At 36.7% G+C, this 23,756-nt stretch overlaps 1 protein-coding gene across 2 annotated transcripts in view; it reads right to left on the minus strand.

Moving 5' to 3' along the window:
* Positions 1 to 14,356: 14,356 nt before the first annotated feature.
* Positions 14,357 to 23,756, minus strand: part of gabrg2 (gamma-aminobutyric acid type A receptor subunit gamma2) — a 43,007-nt gene continuing 33,607 nt past the window's right edge. The window contains exons 8-10 of one of the 2 annotated variants that reach the window (XM_026181402.1): positions 22,071 to 22,276; positions 20,626 to 20,649; positions 14,357 to 18,009 (exon numbers count right to left, since the gene is read on the minus strand). In XM_026181402.1, the coding sequence (XP_026037187.1) occupies positions 17,731 to 18,009; positions 20,626 to 20,649; positions 22,071 to 22,276 (509 nt within the window). In that variant the 3' untranslated portion in view covers positions 14,357 to 17,730. The remainder of the gene's footprint in view (positions 18,010 to 20,625; positions 20,650 to 22,070; positions 22,277 to 23,756) is intronic. The other variant, XM_026181403.1, reaches the window with a different exon arrangement.

Below are 23,756 nucleotides of genomic sequence, written 5' to 3' on the forward strand. Positions count from 1 at the left end.
TTTCTCCTGTCTTATATAATGTGGGTTGTAATATTCATCTCAGTTGTTCCAAGCAATGCAAATATGAGCTGAAGCTTAACGCTTGCTGGTTGTGCATGACAAAACATGCTTTAACCGCTGGCTCATTCAATTTTCATCATTTGTTTTGGTTTCCGTTTTACTCTTTTGTTGGCATTCTTTCTTCCAGGCTGTATTTTGTCATTACTCAGAATTTTTTTTTATTGCCCTGGTGGTCTGCAGGAGAAGAATATGCTTCATATAGATGAGGTAACTTCAACCCTTTTTATATGCCAATATTAGGTTTTTTAGTTGGCACTATTATTTCACCTCTGAAACAGATAGAAGATTAGCAACTTGTAGAGCATAAAGAGAATTTTTAACAGCTTTGTTTAGGGCGGTAAAATGGTCATTATTTTTCAAAGCTATATGTAACTGATCACTAGGAATTAGAATTGATACGGATTTGATTCCTTATTATTTCTTATTAGGTTCACACTAGCATTACATTTGTACAAATTAAATACATGCTGTGTGATCAGTGTTGGTGTATTATTACGCATATTACACAGAATACCTTTCTTAAAAGTAATGCAGTACATAATTACTCCTAGGAAAAAATAATTTGTTATACTACTCATTACATTACTTTCACGTGACTCTTTAAAATGACTTGAAACGCAATTATCATTTAACAATATAAACCTATAGGCAACAGTCCCACATACCAACACAAAAAATAAGGGCACACATATTATGTTTTTCTTAATATTTAATGTCCATATCCACGCTGCAGACCGTACCGCTGTTTTCCTCCTGTGACACACAAACTGTGACACACAAACTGACAAGCGGAATTGATGGTCCAAAGAGTTGGACTACTGCAAACCGGTTCTCTTCACTTTTCTAATTTCAAGATTTTTGTATTACTTTTTTAAGTGCCAAACAAACACTGTAGTATAATAATCAGGTATAAAAGTATTTTAAAAAAGTGAAAAACAAATCAAAGCAAATTTGATAAAGCGAACATATAACATCTAGCAGAATATCATCAGTCAGTGCTGCCTTCTCAAGCATACCACTAAAGGTCATCCGATACCCAAGGACTGTGCCCAAGGATTTATTTTTAGGTTGGGGTTAAATAATTAAATAAAAACAAAATACTTTAAACCCATGACCTTTCGCCAATGCCCACTGACTTGACACAGTCATTTAGTTTTGATCATGGTGCTCAGAAAAACATGCACTTTGACATTATATTTATTAAAAGATTATATCAGTAAGAAAACAACATTCTTTACTATGACATCCAATGTAAGATTTTACTGTTAGAAGGAAAGGGGAAATCACAAGTGACTTGTTGACCTTGATGGAGGTATCATCAATCAGATTTTAACTTGTCTAGACAGACAAAAGCAGAGGTGAAACATCAATATACCCATACAAATTTTTAAACTGTATTCACACAGTATTATAGTATATTCTACACATGAGCTTTTTAAGGATTTTTTTAAACGGGGTGGCATGTAGGCACTAAAAACAGTCAGTGTAGAAAACTGATATAGAAAACATGATTTTCATGCTCATGTACAATTTTGTGTCCTACTGCAGATTGAAAAATGGAGCTGGCCAAGACTATTAAAGTAATCGTGTTTTGTAAAGTGGAAAAAGTAAAGGTGAAAGTTATAATCTGACTTAACTAGCTTAAGTAGTACATTGTAGTGATGACTGATTTCCTTTCTGATTCAAAGACAAATTCAGGCTGGTATCAGTGATACTCATCTGATACCAATACTTTGTACAAAAATTAATGTGTTTGAAAAATAAAAATAAAAAGTAGTGTATTTCAAACTATACTTTCATAATGATTAAAAAACTTCTTGTTCTTCTTGTTTAATAATAAAGAATTATTATTATTTATAATTAAATCAGAAATAAAAAACCTGAAATATCAGTATCTACATTACAAACATTAATATTCAATTAACAATCAGGAACAAATGTTTTCAAGCCTACAGTGGCTGCCTTACACTGTATATTTTAAAGATATCTAGCCTATATAATCCACTCTAAATGTCTATAATTTGAACTAATGGGATTCTGCATTTTTAAGAATGCAGTGAATTCCTAACCCTAAAAACCCTAAGCCTAGACATAAGTCACTTTCCAAAATTCAGCAACCGTGCTACACATTGCAAACAGCTCCACATCTTCATCCTCTGTACCTGGATAGTGGCTGCCTACAGCACCGAAGGACTCCCCGAGCGACCTTTGTCTCGCCCTGGCAGCACCTGTCCATCTCCTCCTTCAGTTCTCCTCATCATAAATTCATCATATTCTGTATTTTTACAATTTACTTTTGTTTGTGTTTGAGATGCTTTGTGGCATTGCCACATGTGTTACAAACCATGTCACAAACTGTGCCTTGGCTGCTTGTGGAGCTGAAATAGCTCCACACATGACTCCACTAACAATCATCAACTGAGTGAGTGAGGACACATGAGCAGTGATGCATATATACTGCTGTATTTCGCAAAACACTATGACAGGCGGAAGCAGTAGTAGTTACTCCCAATCATTTAGACAATCCCAATAATATAGCTACAATCCACTGTGTTCCTGTTAATTATTAACTATACAAAGTAAAATTTTATTATAATATAGTGGATAATAATCAAACATAATGCAAATACATTAAACCTTAGTACAGTAAGGTAAGTGTAAATGTACTCAGTTATATTCCTGCTGGTCTCATCCATGCTCGCATCTAATGATGTTGGGGATTATATGATTAATGATATTCTAGTTCAATGGCTTTGGTGGTGGAAGCACCAGAGGGGGGGTAATTATAGTTTAGAGGGCTTGGGGGCTGGTGTCACCCCAACTCCCCCACCCTCCATCATGGAAATGCCCCTGTCTATACATTTTTATTTATTTATACATGTATTATGTATCTACACATTTATTATTTTATGTTTGCTGGTTTTGGAATATTTTGGAATGGAAAATTTAGATTTTGCGCCAAATCTCCACTCTGCTGAAAATGATGTTTGATTTTAATGATGTTCATCTGTTTTTTTATATGGATTTTTGTGCTAGTAAAGTATTTCATAATGGACCCTGACAGGACAGTGCTGCCATAACACTTGTTACATGTATGTCTTTATTTATGGTCATAAGGTGCTCAAACTTCAACAAAGGCATTTGGTGCATTTCATACAAGAAAATTTAAAAACCCTGATGGTGTATACGTCTATTCTGAAACTATATTAACATGAATTAAATTCTATTGAATGCAACCTCCCCGGAAAACTTAACCAGTGAGATTAAAGGTTAAAGTAAAGCCTTGGATATTGTTTTTTTGTGATATTATATTGTTCGGGCTGTTAGGGGAGGCTAATACCACAGAGCTGAGCATGCAGCTCGACCAATTGTCAAACCTTTGAATTAGGAGAACTGTGAATCAGACCTGGCCATGGAAAACAATGGATCAAGTTTTTATTCATGCAAATACATTTGACTAGCTTTGTGCCATGAAAAGGCTGATGCAACTCATACAATAGGCTAAAATGAGTTTTCCTCACAGGGTAAGTAGCTCAGACCTCTCTAAGTAGATTATAATAGAACTTCTGCTCTATTGAATTGATCTGAAAGGAGTCAGCTTGTGAGGTTTAGGCACCTGATCAGCATACCTCCTGGATGGGTCCCTGTGGAGGGAGCCAGAGAAAATTCAACTGGGAACACAAATAGCTGGAGGAAAAATCTCACCAGTTTCAGTGACTCACTATGCAGGAATACATGCAAGATGTTACACTCGCTTACCCTGTTGTCTTTATGACCATATTACTTGTATGAACATCTATGGTATATACATATACAGTATAGCATACATTAGACAGACAGACAGACAGACAGACACACACGCACACACACACACATGTCTGTCTTCCACTGCAGGCGTGACTCAGCTGTGTGCTTTGGGCTGTGGGACCAGGAGGAGAGTCACTGGAACCTGGGGGGAATAAACTGCCTGTGGAGGGGATATCTTAGGCACACAACTATGGACCTTTAACCCTGTGACGAGAGACAGATATCCAGTTTTCTCCACAAGACACACACTGAAGCAACATCACCGCAGGGAGTCCAGATAGGTGCAGTCATATGAGGAAAGGCAGTGTCAAGGGCAACGTAGTCCAGAAGTAGGCTGTACCAACTACCAGTAAGACACATACACATTTGGGAGTATACACAGATGGACAGAAATACAAACACCATACTAAATTTAATTCGACCTCCATGTCAAAGTTAATTTAAGTTTATTTAAGCCACTGTGCTGCTAGTCTGCAGTGACAGACTTTTGAAGCCTGGCTATTGTTCTTTTATGAAGGAAAACTAATTGCCCACTAGCTGTGGCTAGACTAGTCCTCATTGGTTCATATTTCTTAAACAATGTTTAGACATTAAACAATGTTTAGAAGCAGCTTTTTAAATAACCTTTGCAGAAAATGTTGTTCACTAGCATTTGGCAAATACAGGAGAATACTGACAGCACTTTGTGTGGACATCCCCTGAACCAAGCATAGACCTGACAGCTTAGCGTATCTACGCCATTGATAGATTAGGAATGGCAGTTGCTGAAGGTACTGTAAGTCAAGCAGTAGAATAGTCTGTGTGTGTGTATCTGATGTGTATGTGGTGTATCTTTCAAGCTGTCCTGTCACAGCATGTTTCATCATCGTACCATGTTAGTATTTTTGTTCACATATGCTTCAAGGCTTATTTTGCATTTGTCTGTTTTAGACGGTCTCCATATGATCTTGTCACTGTATTTGCAGATGGTGTGAGTGTGTGCAATATTAATGTAACTGTCTAAATTAGGACTCATGTCTTTGCCACTGGCACTTACGATGGCAGACTGGAAAAGAAAAATGAACCTGTTGTCAACATCCCTAAAAACTCATCAAATGAAATTTGAACCTTAAGGGCTATAAAGTGTGTCATGTCACTCTACTATATACTTACACTGCTCTTATACGCTCTTGTTTTGGAGGAAGGACTGAATCTTTAAGTACAATATGTGTTATCTTCATATTTTTTAAGTTCCATTTGGAATCCATGGCCCACAGGAAGTTCATGTTTAACACAGTAGTAGTGTAACTGCAATGGGTTCTTGTTCAGTTCAAAGCTTATGGGCATAACCATGCAAGGCAAAACTGAATCTGACATTGACGGTGAAGGAGAAATCCAGTTTTCAGTGTTGGTATTGCTGACATAAGATGCACATAGTGACGTATTAAGCTGCATACATCTGTGTCTAGCAGATAACACACACACACATGCACACACACACACGTGCATGAACTATATATAGTTATATAGTCAATGCACAATGTATGTTGAAGTGTTCTTGGGCGAGATGGTGAACCCGTGTCACATGCCTCTGGGTTGACATATTAAAAATATGTTTGTGTATGCAGCTTTCATTGTAAAAACATTTTTATGCTAAATAAGCATAAAAAGAAGGACTATGACATAGTCTTACTTAAATTGCATATCAATCAATAGTAAAACCTCTTGATTTTATTCAGAGTTTGAAATTCTTTAATAAAATAGTTGCTTCCTAAGATAAAAACGACAGATAAAAAAAATCAAAAATGTTGAAAATTGGTGGCTGTTGAAAATGTTTCAACTTAATGTGTCAAACATGCAAGTTTTGGCACTTGCATCTACTTTTGCAAATATTCTCCTAGTTCCTTATTGCATTATTAAAGCTAGCTGATTTGTCTGGCTTTGTGACCTAAGAGTGGTTTCACAATTATCAAACAGTCAGTCCTATGGTTGACATGGGAGGAGTAGCAATTAAACAGTCTGTGCCATGGACAGGATTATGCTTTCGTCAAGCTGTGTGCCACCATATGGATATGTTAAGTGACCAGTGCTTGCTTGGTTTTTGGCACCCAAGACATGGCTACTGAACATCAGTTAGAGGAACATACTGAGAGATCGATCATGTAAAGATTTAAAGGTAATGTTGAATTGTATAGTATTAAAATAGGTGTAATTTGAGATTCACTGAAAAGGCAGCATCGAATTTTCTATAAATCAGCTAGCAAGACAAATCTCTTTGGAAACTTTGAATAAGGTTTGTGCACCACATTTCCTATTGCAGCTACAAAAGGTACTTATCTTCAAACCATAGGGTTAACATCTGTCAAAAGTCTCATGGTTACAGCACATTTGATCTCCAACAAATTGTGTCTTTTTACAGGTGATGAAGTGGTATTGTGTGTATTGTAGATGGGAAGGAAAAAAAACCCCACTAGAACAGGTGGCTGCCCCATGGGGATTCTGAGAGCTACCGTGTTAGTGCTGTAAGTGAAGAGTAGGTCATTTAAAATCACAAGAACCACGCTTAAATCTTTTATCATACAAATGAAAATGCATTTCTATAAGGAATGCAAAGTAGTTTCTAAATAAGGAATGTCTCTGAACCTTCCTAGGCCATTTTAATCAACATCAACCAGACTGTACTCTTATCTGCAAAGTAACCCAAAGCAACACCGTGTTCTAATTTCACAGATTTAGTCACAGGGAAGAACTCAGTCAGTGTGAGAGATTAGAGATTTAAACATGTCTACACCTACAGCTCTGTTTTGCCGCAGGGCCAGCATATTAATAAGGACCAGAACAAGTATGCTTGGTCCATGAAGTTCTACGGTTTAGTATAAAAGTGCAATTATTTACCACAAAGACAATTGAATGACTTTGGGTTTTTTTTAGTACTTCTTGGCGAATCAACTTGTAATGACTTAGTGAAGGCATTAATAAGTTCTTCCTTGCTTGTGTGTTGTAATTAAATTTTAGAACTTTGTTTTTAAGTCATTTTTCTAACTCTTGCCTTTTTACCACACTGCCAATGATACTATAGCTCTCCTTGTATATGACTTGTTTTGACAAGTGTTTATGAATGCCTAAAATGCTTATTAATATACAAATCCAGTTTTAGTTTCATTTTCGATTTATAGTGCGTTCTGTATTTATACTTCTGACCCTCTGTGGATTAGAAAAAATTCAAAATACATTCAAACTTGTGCATCCAATTCTTGTTTTTGTTAAAGTCATTATAGATGGATGATTTACCATCTTTCCACCCTTGAAAATGAACTTCTCAAGGAAACCATTAAAAGGTCAAAATTACCATGACATTCATGCCCATGATGAGTATATATATAAACTTCTGACCAAAACTGTAGCTTGTCTGTTTTGGCAAATCTTACATGACGTAAATACTGAATGGTTTAAGGCAGGATTGTCCAACTCCAGGCCTCAAGGACCAGTGTCCTGCAGGTTTTAGATGTGTCCTTGATCCACCACAGCTGATTTGAATGGCTAAATTACCTCCTCAATATGTCTTGAAGTTCTCCAGAGGCCTGGTAATGAACTAATCATTTGATTTAGGTGTGTTGACCCAGGGTGATATCAAAAACCTGGAGGACACTGGCCCTTGAGGCCTGGATTTGGACATCCCTGGTTTAAGGGCATGTTATAGGGAAGATACTTGTATGTTATAGACACAAAAATTACTAAAAAACATTAACAATTGCCACAGGCTAAGGAGTGCATATCCTGGGTGGGTGAATTGAGTTCTGCAATTTCTACTGACAAAAATGTTATCTTCAAGTTACACCTTTGAAGGATCATAAAATGTGTAACATGTTCTTAGTTGTCACTGTTCTTGTTCTTAGTTGTTAGTTCTGGTGCTGTCAACAGGTTTCTATACTAACAACATATCTTCTATTCTGGCTCCCCAGTACACCAAACCTATAGGTAAAAATTAGTAGAAAATATTCCTTCTTGCAACCACTTTATATTGATTACTAAACTTTACACTCTGAACTCGCAAAATAGCAAGACTTTGCACAATAACTGGCCATGTATTCATGCTTATCTGCTTGACATCTTCACATCACGTTTCTCTACTATTATCCAAACATCTACCTGCCTGAGAAAGCCTATTACCCTTTGCTAACAGCCAGTGGTGTATCAATAATTTCCCATATCAATGATTTCCCAGTGGCTGAGGTGTATATGTATATTCTATGCTTTAAAAAAACATATGTAGACTTTTAGAATTACTGCCTTCATCTAAATTGCTATTAACTTTGAAATCAAACCCAGAATCTTTTCAAAGCTCCTTAAAGGTCAGACTATAAAAGCAATGGATACATTTCCTGAAGAACTATCGGAAGCCTACAATGTACAGCTCTAAGCATCATGGACCATTGAATGTAAGTTGTCCATAAAGTCTGTGCTTTATGATGCTTTCAGATCCTAGTAAATGTACCTTGTCTACAAAAAGACATTGTGCAAGGTTGTCATACTGTGTTAGATGTTTGCTCTCACATTGAAGAGAAGAGGATTTAAGCCTTTCTATGTGGGTCAGATTTGTACTCAGCAAATGGAGAAGTGGAAAAACAAGTACTATAATTCTTAACTCTCCATTGAATTACATTTTATACACACTTTTAACACAACATCAGCCACTATACACTTCAGATGATTACAGTGGCAATCTAAAGGTAAAAGTGGCTCCAATACAGTTTGTTTTTCTTCAGTCTGAGTCCCTGGAGACTTAATTAGCAGCTGAAAATATAAGGCTTTTCAAATCTGAAAACACAACAGGGATTCTCTGAACACCTAGATGGGTATGTTTTGAGACCTTTTGAATGACAAACAGCTTTTCAGCATCATATTCAGCACTAATAGTTGTTGTTCTTGTTTTAGAACTCCACACACACTCCTTTCTCCTCTCTCCTCCCATTTTACTGAATTTAAATTTCATTTGCTCAGAGATAAAATATTATGAGCCACAAATACAAATACAACTAACCTAACCTATATTTTGAGCCTATTAATGGTTTATACCATTTCACTTTCTTTCAGTGCCAGCAGCTGCTCACCCCATTATGAGTGCTGTGTAACTAACCAGTTCCAAGATAGACGTATAAATTCAACGTACTCTTTGGAAATATTGGGGTTTGGCATTCATGTTGATGTTGTAGTGGCAGCTAAATATACCAATCACAAACAGTGTGTTTGAAATATTAAGCCACTGTATGACAACAGTGACCACTCCCAGCAAGACAGTGTACTCCACCATTATCCAGAAACAGCTCAGCAACAACTGAAAAAACATGACAAAGAGCCCCATCCATTGATCTGGCCTCCAAACTCCCCAATTACTAATCCGATCAAATATCTGTGGGACTGAGCCCAGCTCACGGACTTAACCAGCAGAACCTGAAGGATCATCCTGGAGCCAGATTCCACAGGACCCCTAAATGGGTCAGAGCTTTTTTGGCGACAAGTATGACACAATATTAGCCAGATGGTTTTATTAGCCCTGTGACAGATAGGTGACCTTTCCACAGTGTACTCTGCCTCTCGCCCTAGGGCGACTGGGTTAGGATCCAGCCACCTGAAAGCTTCCACTTTCACAGACTCATGAAGTAAAAAGACAACCTCAGTATCACACTTTCTGTCAGTAATTAGTAAATAGTTGTATGCATGTGCATTATGCGCATGTAGTGCATTTAAAATCACATTCATGATCTGCCTTTGATGATAATGGATTGAAGTATCTTGACAGTCAGCCTTGGCAATTAATCCCAGTTTATACTGAGTGTCTTGGCTAAAGGAAGAAGTTATGCAACCATTCCCCTGTTACCCTGCTCAGAGTGTTACTAATCCCAAGCAGATTACAGTTGAGCTGTTAATGAGGCATGAAGAAAACCAGCAGAAACATACATACCCAATTAATACATATAGATAAATACATATTATAAGAGAGAAACATTTGAAAAATTCTACATGCAGTTGAAAATTACATACATAGGCATTAGACAACACTCCAACCAGCACTCAGTGCTAATGCAAGAAGCATAGTCTAAATTAATGTGAAAGGTCATATTATTTTCAGCTTGACATTTTACATCCCAACAAGCATCATTGATTCAGTAGTTCAAAAGTCACTGAATGTCATGTCTAATGAAGACTGTCATATATTGATATAACGTGGTGGTATCTTTAGCATCACGGCTTTTTCAACACTGCTTTCGAAAAGAAGTCACTACTTTAACTATTACTGAAATCCGATTCCCTTGATTTACGCTTTCAGAAGATGGTTAATATGATTAATATTATATGACCAATATAATATTAATTAGCAAAGGTCCAGAGAACTGTAGTTGCCCTTTCACTTGAACTCCCTTTTTAAATTTTCTGTGTTGCATTCCTCTGTTTTGTCACATGGCATCCCTTTTAAGTAATCGAGATGCTCAAAGAAAGCTTTAACAGTTTAACTAAGCAGATAATAATCTTTTTTAAAAATGCTTTGCATATTCTAAATAATGGTTCATGGATAATCAATATTTTATAACTGAATGTCCGTGGTGTTTGAAACAAGAAACAAAGATGAGTGTAAAGAAGTGGTTCCTTTTATAATGAGTTTAACATTTTTCAAAACTTTTTGGTAATTTACATTTCTGTCGTTAAAATTGTGGCCCTTTAATTACTTCATCTAAGTCAGTATCGCCTTATTAGAAAAAAAAAAAAAAGCATAAAAAACAAAAACAGCATGTAGTTGTCTGTAAGGAATTTTCACAGTAGACTTAGACATGGGATTGCCAGAAACCAAAATGGTCACAATTCATGTGAAAAATATGCAATCCCTGACTCGTTGGCAAGTCACTGATGGAGGTTGCTGGCTTTCACTTAGTGAAACTGGTTACAAAGAGTTATGCGGTGCTGCACTGAAAACCTCTTTGCTTGTTGTTTGGTCTCTAGCAGATTGCTGTGACTGACCATAGTTTTTTGGGAATGTAAGAAGGGATGAGAAGGTAAAGACTCATGGCTACTGACCTGACTCTGGTCTTGCAGGATTGGGGCTTTAGCACTTGATTAGGCAGTGACTGCCAGCAAACATTCACAACAGGTTGAGAAATACTCATTTTTCCTTGATCAGTTGTTAACAAGTTGTTGCCAACTATTCTGCATGCTTGGGTGTCTGTAGGTCCTTGTCATATGTCATTGGGGTGGCTGTAGCTCAGGTGATAGAGCAGGTCACCTACTAACCGGAAGGTTGGTAGTTTAATCACAGTCTGCTCCAATCTGCATGCCAAATATTCTTGGGCTAGATGCTAACTCCATGTTGCTCTCCGATGCATCCACCGGAGTATGAATTTTATGGTATTTTTAATTTGGTTGTTGTTTTGATCTGTGTTGTTCAGCACTTTGGTCTGCCTGGTGTGTTCTTAAAGTGCTATACAAATAAACGATGATGATGATGATGATGATGATGATGATGATGATGATGATGATGAATGAGTACTAAGTAAGCACTTGGAAACAGCATAGATAAAAAAGTGCACGGGTGCAAGTTGTGTAGGGCACTTTGACTTTTCAGATAGAGAAAAGTGGTATTGTGGCTAATGGAAACAGTGTTTTTTGGAAAGCAATAATGAACTTTATATTTTAAATTTTACATAAACAACATACATTTTCACCTGAAGAAATATATATCTTAGGTTAAATAACAAATAAAAATATATATATTATTATGTGATTATTAAAAATTTTACAGAAAACACTTACTACTTTATTTTCTAGTTTTTGGTACCCATCAGTAGACAATCTAACTCCTTTTTAAAAAAGAAAAAAATTCCATTAAAAAACCCCCCATAGATCTGTGCCAAAATATTAATATTTTGGATATCTTACAGGGATCAAAGCACTGAGGTGAAGTCCTAAAAAGTGAACCATGTGCAGGCTGCATTATTAATACAGGACTCCCTGTACTCCCTTCTCTGCACTGACTGAAGCGCTTGTACCTCAGTTGATGAAAGGGCTAGCTATGATGGCACGGTGCTGTGGTACATTGCAGACGGTTGTGTAATAATCAGAGGGATTCACTTGCTGTCCTTTGCAGCTGCCACCCTGCCCAGAGAGAGAGGTGCCAACACAGAGGCCCAGCAGCCAACTGCTGCTCTGTTTCAAGTGCACTTTCCTGGAATGAAGAGACACTGGACTAAACCACACTGTGCTACTATGTAAAAAAAAAAAAGAAAAGAAAAAAATGACACATTAAATAAAAAAAATAAGCTTCTGTTGGGGTTATGTAAGGCTTACATGAAGCATGTTAATACAAAATGCCCTTAGTTGTTTTTTAACTTAAAGCATCAGCCACCTCCTTTGTTAGAATTATAACAATTTGCCTGGATGCTTATCCATGCAACTGACTTGAAGTATCTCGTTCAGCCATTTGATGTAGAGGATAGACCATTATTAAATATGTTAATATGTGTCCACAATGGATGAGATAAATATGTTGTGAACCTTTTTTTTCTGAGCAATTTACAGATTCACAGTTGAAATAAAAATTACAGTGTTTAACCTCCTAAGACCTGAACTCTTCCACAGCATGCATTTTTAATTTCTCTTTGATATTTGGGCTGATTGGGACCCGATGAATGTAAAAACGAAGAATTACCAGATTTTTTTTTTTAACCTGATTTTTGTTTCTAAGAAAAATGAGAGCCGCATATGAGGACATTCGTTTAAAATTTCGATAGAGCAGTGGCAGTATTATGTCCTCGTAAGTGGATATCAGGTCCTTGTAGTGCAAAATTTTGTATTTTGGTCTAAATAACCCAAAATGTGATGTCCACAAATGTGGATGCCAGTTCCTAGGAGGTTAATGTTTTTTGTTTGTTTGTTTTTTACAACTGAGTGGGAAAAAAAACAAACTGGTGTCTAAGTTTCAGGACTGTTGTAATATATATGTATATATGTAATATATTGCCCTTATATTGCCATTGTTGAAGATGACAGAACTTGCTTTAGTGGTCATACAAATATCAATATCAATATAATAATATAATATATAAGTGACATAATTTTACAGATACAGATTGTTTTTAATACTTTTGAGTAATTTACGTTTTAATAACCTGGCAATGATAAGACTTGGCTACAGGTTTTGTTAGCCAAGAAAATTATTTTTTCAATGATCATTTTAACTTCTGTGATTTCCCAGACTTGAGTTTTGTTGAGCTGACAGGTGCTTTCCTTCTTTTTAAAAATATGTCAGATTATTGATTTTGGCCACTATCCAAGTTGTTCTGGTTGCTCTCATGGGTTTCTTTTTGTTTTATCACTTTAATGATAATTGAATCAATATCTCTTTAGAGCCCGTGTTGAGAGTTACAGCAAATAGCTGACAAATACAATTTGGAATCAACTCCAGATCTTACATCTGCTTCACCTGGCCACAACACTGCTTTTTTTTGTCAAATCTTGACTTACCTTTGAGCCTCTGAAAATTAATAAATAAAGCTCTTGTAATTCCCAAACAGTTCATGTAAAACTTAAAGCTCTACTTCAGTCACATCCACTAAAATCCACTTACATGGTATGCAGAGTCAAAATTACAACAATGGTGTGATTGTCCAATATTGTTGGCCTTGCAACCCTGCAAAATACTGCTTATTTTGCCATTGAGTGCTGCTTGATGTTGCTGGGCCCAGTGATGTGAACCTTGCCCTGCCCCACATGAAAAATGTTCTCCCGAGCATGGTTCAGCTGGACTTGGGCAAATTAAACATGCAACCCAAGCATGGAACTGCAAACAATGAGTGCCTCTGTAGAAATTGTTTTTTTTTAATGCATAAACAATACACGACCTGATAGTGTGTCACTGTTTCTACTGTTTTGGCACAAAATGCATAAAAACATGAACCTTGTGTTCTGCAAGAGCACTTTTAAAACTGCATGTGTGCGCATTAAAGAGAGCACGAGAAAGAGACAAGGTAAGATTGTTTACTAAAAGGCAAGCTTCCAAGAAACAATGGCAGCATCTTTATGCGAGGTGTAAAGGAAAGTGCAAAATTTCCCTAAGCACAAAAAGCTGTTAGAGAACAGCTGAGAAAACGATACTGCCAAATACTTGCAAGAGGTGAATGGTGATGGCAGTAACTGAAAGTGCTGGTACAGTCAGAGAATTACAAAAGCAAGGGCTCCATTCTTGGTGGAAAAAACCCATGTGAGATGACTGAAATGTAACAATAATTTTTAAAAACTGGATAAGAATGATCCAGATGCTCAGTGATTACTTCAATAATTCTGTTGTTATTACAGGATAATTAACCCCAATATATAAACTGTGTGAGGAAGGCAGAGTATTCAAGCAGGGGCAGGGGAACACACTGACCACTGTACACCCCACAATAATAACAACAACAACAGCATTAATGATAATAATAATAATAATGATAATAATAATAAATGAACCTGTACACACTGATAAATGCGACCATTTTATTGTAAAATTCCACAGCTATGTGCAATTTTCTTATGAAAAGGACTTTTATCTTCACATATATAATTTATTATGCAGATCCTAACAGAATTGATCAGTGCCCATTTTATACAATAACCAAATTTACATAGATGAGAGACAACTATTATACTGTATGTATGGAGAATCGTGTGAAATGTGTTTAGCCTTAGAATACCTTTTACTGGGCTCTGTGATTCCAGCGCTTATTTTCTTTTCTGCAGTTTGACAAAATACACACATTAGAAAATATCAACATGTGCTGTTCACATATATGTCTCATTTGTGGGTCCCAAAAGAAATAAAATCACATCAAAAAGAAGTACAGTGTTAAGTGTCCATGTCAATGCAAGCAAAGGATTAAGGATTCACCTGCAGATGAGCGAGTCCCAATTCTTTGAAACGTCCCTTTTAAACCTCAAACATGTTCAGCATGCACGCTACTGAGAATAAACACACTTGAGTACCTCCCACACAATTTTCTATCTCTACATTTTCTGTAGAGCACACACAAACAACAGAAATCAATCAACAAGCATCTATTATGGAAAGAAAAATATTTCATAATATATATATTTTTAACCTCAGCACACGCTCTCATCGGCATTAATAAGGTACGTCACACAGTCAAGTAATTTCCATTTTACCTTGATCGTTTTTATTAGTTTCATGTTCATTCGAGCATAGCTGATGATTTTGGTTCTGCATCATGTCAAATTTGAACTAAAAAAAAAAAAGAAATCCAGGGCACCTGCTAATCCATCCCGCAGGGCAGCATTTTTTTTTTTTTTTAAAGAAAACCCTCATCTTTTATCATGTCTTTTCTTTTACAAAGTAGTATATGATGATATTAAAGTTAGATATTCTCTATTCAGTGTGTGTCAGTTTGGCACTTTATAAGATGTAGTCACTCCATTACACTTCTTTAAACAAACACTGATGAGGACCAGTTTACATTGCTACTGACACACTTGGAAACCCTAAAGATGTGAGAAATAGCATATGTATACACTGAAGACAGATTCAGACTACTGGGTGGTAGCTTTGTAACACAACAGGACAACCATTTAATACAAAAGGGAAAGAACTGTAAGAAATATGACATTATCTGGTAAATACATATATTTGTATAACCAGAGATGCTTTATTTATTTCAGATGTCAAGACCAAAGCAAACCAATGAGATGGCTGGAAAAGTGAACGCAATTAATAGTCATTTAGACAAGCAAATGTTCTTCTTCTGGTGGCTTGGGAACTGTTTTTGTATATTTATATATATATTTTTCATTAAATAAAGTCTACTACTCAGAAGATGCACAACAGGTAATGCTGCAAGCCACTAATTTAACAAATATAACAGATTGACAGGCTTTTGTGAGAGTAGTGTACACTGATCACAACAAAACACAAGATAAATAAGCTCAAGCTCCATTGACACACTAAACAAAAATGTATCTTTGATATAAATGACAGCACTCTGCGTTTCTTTTCAGGGGCTATATGAGCATAAAATGCATTTTCTTTCAAGAAATAAATAAATGCCAGCAATGGATAAATAAATAAATACCCCAATTCCCCCAAATATTCTACATGGTTGGTAAAACCATAATATAATAGGTGTGATATACTTTACGTTGATATAATAGCAATGCTGAAATGACAAAATATATACCCTTTACAAAATATCCCAAGGGCTTGACCAGTTTTTTATTCATAATTTATGTACACAATCAGTGAGCTCTCCATTAGTTGCATACTGGTGCCTGCTGTAAGGGATCTGTAAAGTGGATTGTACTGTATCATACATAGCATTTACAGTTCAGAAATGTTTCATTTATTTTCTGCTCTCTATACATTCAGACATTTGATTAATGGAAGAAAAAAAATAAATACTGAAACAATACCAGACTTCTTCTCAGCCTTTTGAATATCTCTTCCCACTACGAATGAGATACATTCTCAATGTGATTCTTCTCAAAGACACAGGAAATGAAATGCTTGATAAAAAAAAAAAAGGTTACATCTGTTCTTACGCTTGAATAAAAGCCTCGTTTTCTTCTTGTAATCTTAGCAGAATAACAAAGAGAATGAACCTTTAACTGCAAAGATTGCACAATGCCCTACAGCTGTCTGTAGATTAGTTGAAGTATCCTCAAAAGTAAAACTCAGGCTCTGAATATCCTGCTGCAGTTACCACTCTGACAAACTTCCATAACTAAAAACACAATAGCATGGTGTCATGTTGCAAATATGCACTTTTACAGCAACCGGAGAAAGGGATGAAGTGTAAGCTAGTGGCTGCAAGGTAATTGACTAAACCAGTTTTCTGCCCTGGGATGATCCTCCCACCTGTAATCGTGAGGGATTCCTCAACTTAACATTTTCACTGTGTCACTTTCTGAATTTTCATAAAAAAAGAAGAGTATCCTGAATGATTATTAGTGCTTGTTTTCTTATTTTCCATAGCCAACAGTAGAAGACCATAAAATAAGTTGCTTTTTGGCCCGAAAGGTGCATGCAATAAATGTAAACCACTATGCAATAGTAAAATATATACAGTGTCTGTACAGTAGAAGTCCATAAACAGCATCACCACACTTTGACCACACTAAACAAATAAATTTGAAAAAAAAAAAAGTAATATTCTCATGTCAGTGTCTAACAGCTCTGTTAAAGTGCTTTGGATTTTGTTTTTTAGTAAGTGAACAAAGAAGTATGAACATAATTAAAAGTACAGTCAATGCAAAAGATGTTATGTATTATTACTCACCATAAACTGGTCACACTCTTTTTGTTTTGATTTAGTAATAATCATTTATAAAAACACATCGATATCACTTTGATTTCTGCAAAGCACTCTGATCTTCTTTTTAATTGTCCTCTGAAACCTATTGACTTTTTCTGATGAATACTTGATCTGACATGATCCAAACTGCTGTTATTGAATTACTAATTGGTTCTTGCGAAATGATCTTTTATCTAATAAAACAACTGGTAAACCCCCCATTGAGACGTATCTTTCAAATTTCTAATTCAAAAATAAAGTGGTGAAAATGAAACAAAACTTTGTTTGATCTCTTACACAATCCATAGTTCCTCAACACATCTATAAACCTTTTCACACCAGTTAAATGTAATGCTACAACATTTGCAATGTCTGTCAGAGTTCTTTGATAAAATAAACGAGATTTAATTGGATTAAAACAAAAGAAATAGAAGAAATGCTATAATCAAATCTCTGGGTATTTCAGTGGGTCCCCTCCTCCATAAAGTCACTCGTTGGCGCAGAGCATATGTAGAATGTAATGGACTGTATGATAAGGCTGGATACACACCTGCGCCTAGAGATAGAGATAGGAGACCCAGTAGACCAGGTTGAAGAGAGCAAATGCAGTGGGGAAAAAGATGCGTGCATAAGAGTCTATCTTGGCGATGCGAATGTGCAACCTGCCGTGCCGCCAGGCTCCGGAGCGACAGTCCTCGAAACAACAGAAGAAGCTAGTGCAGTCCTTTCCATCCAGACATTCATAGCCGTACTCCTCGTCTCGCTCCTGCATGTGCGTGGCGTTATTCATCTGAATGGCAGTGGCCGAGCGCGGACGGATGTCCACCGTGGGTGTCTGCATTTAACAGGACAAAATGACGCAATTAGCCACCAGAACCTGAGAAAGCTCTAATGAAGACTTCACTGACATAACAAGGGACCTCATTTGAGCTACCATTTTTTGTCTTCTTCTTCATTTTCAGTCATTAGTCAGCAGAATGTAATTTGCACCTTTAACTTGCCAATGGACCCTTTTAGCGTCAAGAAATACAAATAGACCTATAACTACCACCTGTAGTTGTAATTAGTGAGGCTTAAAATGACAAAGGGTCTATCCCCATGGAACCCATGATGCAAATTACACCTTTGGGCTAGGGTGTAATAGGCAGCTGAAGCAATCAGTTAAATTTTAGTACAGTGGTCCATACTGCTTTACTTGCCAGCTATACAAAGCTAGTGCTGGGCAATGGGCCCTCCATTTCTTATTGTGATGCTCTGCATTCAAAACATTACATTAAATAATCCTACAAAATGTCAACGAAAGCAGATGATTATTCATATTTTGTTCTGTGACATTTTAAAGATCTTTTTAACACTCAGTGATTTTGGAACAGAATGGATGTTTTTCTGAAAATTCATTTAAGAGATATGTTGTAACTGGCTTATGATGCATCATGTAGCTAAGAGAAAGCATGTGCTGGCAATTATGCAGCACAAAGCTCAGTATTTTTCCAACCTACTCTTTCTGTAACTAGATGGGTTAAAATAAACCCTCTTTTCAATCTGTGCTCACCACTGCAGGGCACACGGCTTTCATTTGTTAAGGTTTCTAAAATAGGACAGTGACATCAGTCACTTGTTGGTCCTGTCATTCTAAAGAGAGACAACTAGTATTCAAATAGACCATTTTCATTAGCCTTTATCTTCAAATGCCATGTCACCTTTGCACAAATTGGAAGTCTTGCTGCTTGGCAGATTAAATGCTTTTCTTCCCTTTGACAAAAGTTTCCTTGACCTTGCTGATAAACTAGGGTGTCAGCCTCATGCTTTAAAAGGAGTCTGTTAGTTAAGTGTACTCCAAGAATTTCGTATGCTCTCCCACTGTAAAAACTAAAGATTTAGATTATTTCTCAGATATTGTCTCCATTATGGAGAGACTATACATAGCTAACAGGGACGATAATCTATAATTTTGCACTCCATATTTGGAGTGCCAGTGTAGTCTATAAGTGACTGCACTTACACTCCAATTATAGTTTACAACACAAATTCATATTCTGTTTTGTGAGAATATAAACACTTTTAATGAGTTAACAACCATCTCAAAACGGCGAATGCTTTTTGTTTTCATCTGCCTCATTATTGCTTTTGTTCCTTTTCAATATAGTATATAGAAAAGGCATGTTTACTGCAAAAGAAAAAAGAATAATATAAATGCAGTTTTAGTTTAATACACCTCATTATCTGCTGTAAGCATGCAACCATAAACAAGCTTAAAATACAGCTCAAAATAATGTTCATTCCCTGAAACTGAAATTGCCCAGCACTAGTGCAAAAATCTGCTGACCCTTTGAAAAGGATACATAACCACAACAAAATGACGCACAGGTTAGTTTCAGCATTTTGTCCTCTTAACGGACCATATGTGAAGTTAATGACGGGATTAGCAGAGCAGGTTATGGCTCCATTCTCAAAGGGGGATTGGTTGCACTGAAGAAAGCGCAGTGGAAGCTCAAGCAGAAGGAGCATTAACAGCATCCCGCCGCATGGCCTGGTCAAGCTGGGCAATGCTGAGTCGGTGTTAGCAAAAGATATAAAGAAATAAAAACAAAGAACCAACACAGTGGCATTTGCAGCTTTAACCGACTGAAAGGAGACAACCGCTCTGAGAAGACAAAAGATTCAGAAACACTCAGGATTAATACTGCTTATCTAGCTTAAGCTGATAATTTGTAGTAGTGTTTCCACATTGCAAGTGGTGATTTTTAACAACACATTTAGATTCCTGGAAATCTAACTAATCTTACTTTAAATTATTTAGTCTAGAAAAGTATCAGCAGTTTGTGGTTTAAGCTAAATTTAAATCTTTGCTTGCTTTCGCCTACCCTGGACGCTTGTTAGGTGTTTGTCTCACTGTGTGTTAATCCTTTAAATGGTTTCCAATTTAATTTAGACCTAGCACACTGCATGGGTTGTCTATTTCAGTCTGTTAAGGCTCTGCTGACTCTATAGGAAGCGTCAGGTTGAGAAGCCCAACAAACACACAGGTATAGATTAACTGGCAGAAGAAGGGAAAGAAGAGGAAGCTATTGTAGCAGCTGCTAGTTCGCTGTGGTAACAACAACAACAAAGAGTGAAACAGGACAGAGGGAGCCAGAATTAAGTCCACACTGAGCCTGGAATATTACATTCTTCCTGACATGGGATGTGTGGGATGCTTATTTGAATTTTAAACACTGCAAGTATGTCTGGCTGGCTGCCTCCGCACTGTGCACTGCAGAGCGCCCTTTTTAATGCTATCTGTGATACCTATTTAGTAAATGAGGAGGAGTACAGTAAGAATGCAGGTAGATAAAGAGGGAATATAGAGAGGTGTATCAGCTTTAGAACAGACAGAAAAAAGCAGTGAGGTACTGGGGGCTCAGAGAGCCAAAATGCAGCAGACACATGCAGTCAGACACAGGCAATATACCTTTGAGGAAAAGAGCCGGAGGAGCTTTTGTCCCAACAGGAGAAAAAGAATATGTGGAATTGAAAGAGAGTAACACAACAGGACAAAACAAAACAGAACAAAAACACAGAATACATGTAAACAGAGAATTAAGAAAATAACCATAAAAAATAAAGAGAAACACAAAGAAAATGTGTGATAATTACACATACTGCACTATTTAACTCAAAATGGAAAGAGAGGATATATATTGCAAGGAGACATAGATATTATGAACGGACACAGGGGGAGATGTATGGTAGGATACATGTATTTTACATGCTTCTTAGGCCAGCACTGCCTTAGGAAAACATTACATCCACTTTAATTCAAGCTTTACAAACTCCTTGCGACTGTGACTTCATCGTATCTTCAAGTTTTTAATTACACAGTACTTCACTAGCTTTGTAGTCGGTGTCACTATACGTAGTTTATTTAATTGTAATTCCTGAGAATATTTCAAATTCTTCAAAGGGTCATATCACATGTAGCTGAAACAGCAAATAGTAATGAAATACTAAAATGGAAGAAAAAAAGAAAGCCTCTCTTTGCTTGACTTGGTCTTCCCCTCTGAAATAGCAAACTAGCACTACACCTTCCACTTCATTATTCCTTTATTCACCCGCAAGACATTCTGACTATATGCAAAACCTTAGTTACAGAGCCTACAGCTAGATCACCTCAATTTTCACCACTTTTCATTTGAATGATTCTCATCAACACATGGTGGTGTACTTGATTTAAGCTCTAATATCTTTCACTGAAAAGCCTTGTTAAAACAATTATTATCCTTCCCCCCCAAAAAATGGCTGGAACTTTGTCTTGCCATAAAGTAAATACCACCAGAGGTATATTTAAACATTTTTTTAATTAAAAATTGTTCCTCTTACACAAATCAACTTTAAATGATTAGAGAAAAATTGCTAGTTTTGCTATATACCATAAACATCCTCCAAAATATTAGGTCAGAGATCATGGTCCTTAAACTGAGCTCGCATGATCTCTTGGGAGCTTAAGACTTGTAAAGTATGAGGCAACTCAACTGTCATGTGACCTGGATCTAAATTACAACTGTAGCAGATGTGTAGAGGATTATGAAAGATTTGACCTGCTTGCATTACTCATTGAGTAATTTGGGGTGGCGGCCATTGGGAAAATACTGTCTTAGGAATTCTAAGCACTGTAGAGCTTTTTTGCACCTTATTCCAGTACTGTAACAGAGTGGGGGAGGGGAAAAAACATGTGAAGTGATAATCTGACCATTTATCTAACTAATAATTTAAAATACACATCACAGAAATAGTAAACACTTAATTTTAAAACGTTATTTGTGGTCTCATTGTTAATTCGAAGATCCATAGTTGAGAAACTCCTAATGATTAAAAATGAAAAAAAAAAGTTCAGTTTAGTTTTGGAAAGACACCCACCGGATTCTTCTTCTTCTTGTCCTTTTTGGCACTCGGCTTTCTGTTGCTGACAAAGTAGTGCAGTGTGCCGTACTCTATAAGTGCGGCGAAGACGAAAATGAAGCAGACAGACACAAAGAGGTCCATGGCTGTCACATAGGAAACTTTTGGAAGAGATTTCCTGGCAATAGTACTCAATGTGGTCATGGTCAGCACTGTGGTAATGCCTGGTAATAAAATAACAGGAAAAAGGAAAACAATCAGACCAGTTTTAAATAATGACAGATTACAAGTTCGATTATTCTTGCTATGTATAATTTGCACATCCCAAGTTCCTATTATATGTTTAAAAATGCTCTCTTCATATGCATGATGTCTATGCACTGTATATTGTATCAGTATAAAAGGCTAAAAAAAAGTGTCTTTTGATTTGTTAGCTCTTAACACTGGAATAGCCATGTGGGAATAGCGAGCAGCTGTTTTACTGTTGCCTTGATCCACATAGCTACTTACTGGTTGACATTTCAACTGCAATTGACCACAACAGTGACATACTGCATTGCTATATCCACCATCTGCTAACCCTTTTACTCACTCTGTTGGGCTCTAATGATGATGTAGATGGAGGCAGAGTGATGGCACATGACGAGGAAATGTGTTTGTAAGTACACATACACAGCAGATTACCAACAACACCATCACAATCCCCAAACACCAACAAAAAAGCAACTAACAAGCCCGCCTTCTTCCTCCCTTTTAAATAGACCATACGTGTTAGGGGACTCGCTTCGTATATAAAGAAGATGATTTATGTCTAAATTTAATGTGGCCTGAAGGATATCAGTCTGCGCCAAGATTAACACTGTAGTACTGTGAGTGAATTGATATATTTCTGGATGGCATTGAAGGATTATGAATTATGTCATCTGAATTAATCTGCTTCCTAGCCACCAGGCTCCACGCACCTTCTGCATCATGTTTTAAAAAGGAAATTAAGACATTTCACTCTTGGTATAATTTTAGCAGGGAATTAACTGTGTTATTACTACAACTGCAAATCACGTCTGGACTCCAGAGGCTGAAAAACAAGAAAACAACCTATTTTTAGAAAGATTAATGACAGACAAAGCAGTGATGGTAGGAAGGTGGAAAGGGGATTTTTGGCCAGAAGGGATTATTTTACATAAAGTTACTCCTTCTAATACTAATAATCACACCACATGGACTTCAGGTCAGGTTTTGGAGCCTCGAGGGTCTAAAAAAAGCTGACAAAAGAATATTTTTTCTTACTCCATCACAAGAAAACCTTTGAGAATGTCCATTAGGGCAAGTTCAAAACCTGAAAAATTCTCTTGAAATTCTCCTTTTTCCCCCTCCCCTTGGTACATGCAGGGTGCCTCTTTGCATTCTGTGAGAAAGCCACCTGCATTATTATTGTGCTGACGAGGCATCTCTGCATCTTCCTTTCTGCATTGCATAATTAATGCCTCATTAAGGCATGCGTGCAAACATATGTGCTAGGACAGGCTCTTCTAATCAAGATGCACTAGATTCCTAAGCAGATGTGTTGCCCCTGACTGGAAACAGCGTATGTGAAAAGAGAAGACAAAATGAAAAGAACAACAAGAAATGGGAAGCTTGAGCAGACTGTTTTACAATATGAGTGTGCTGCCTAATCACCACAGAAGTCAGATGTGTTTTACCAGG

Source organism: Astatotilapia calliptera, chromosome 10 (genome assembly GCF_900246225.1).
Source record: "Astatotilapia calliptera chromosome 10, fAstCal1.2, whole genome shotgun sequence".
Classification (NCBI taxonomy): Eukaryota; Metazoa; Chordata; class Actinopteri; order Cichliformes; family Cichlidae; genus Astatotilapia; species Astatotilapia calliptera.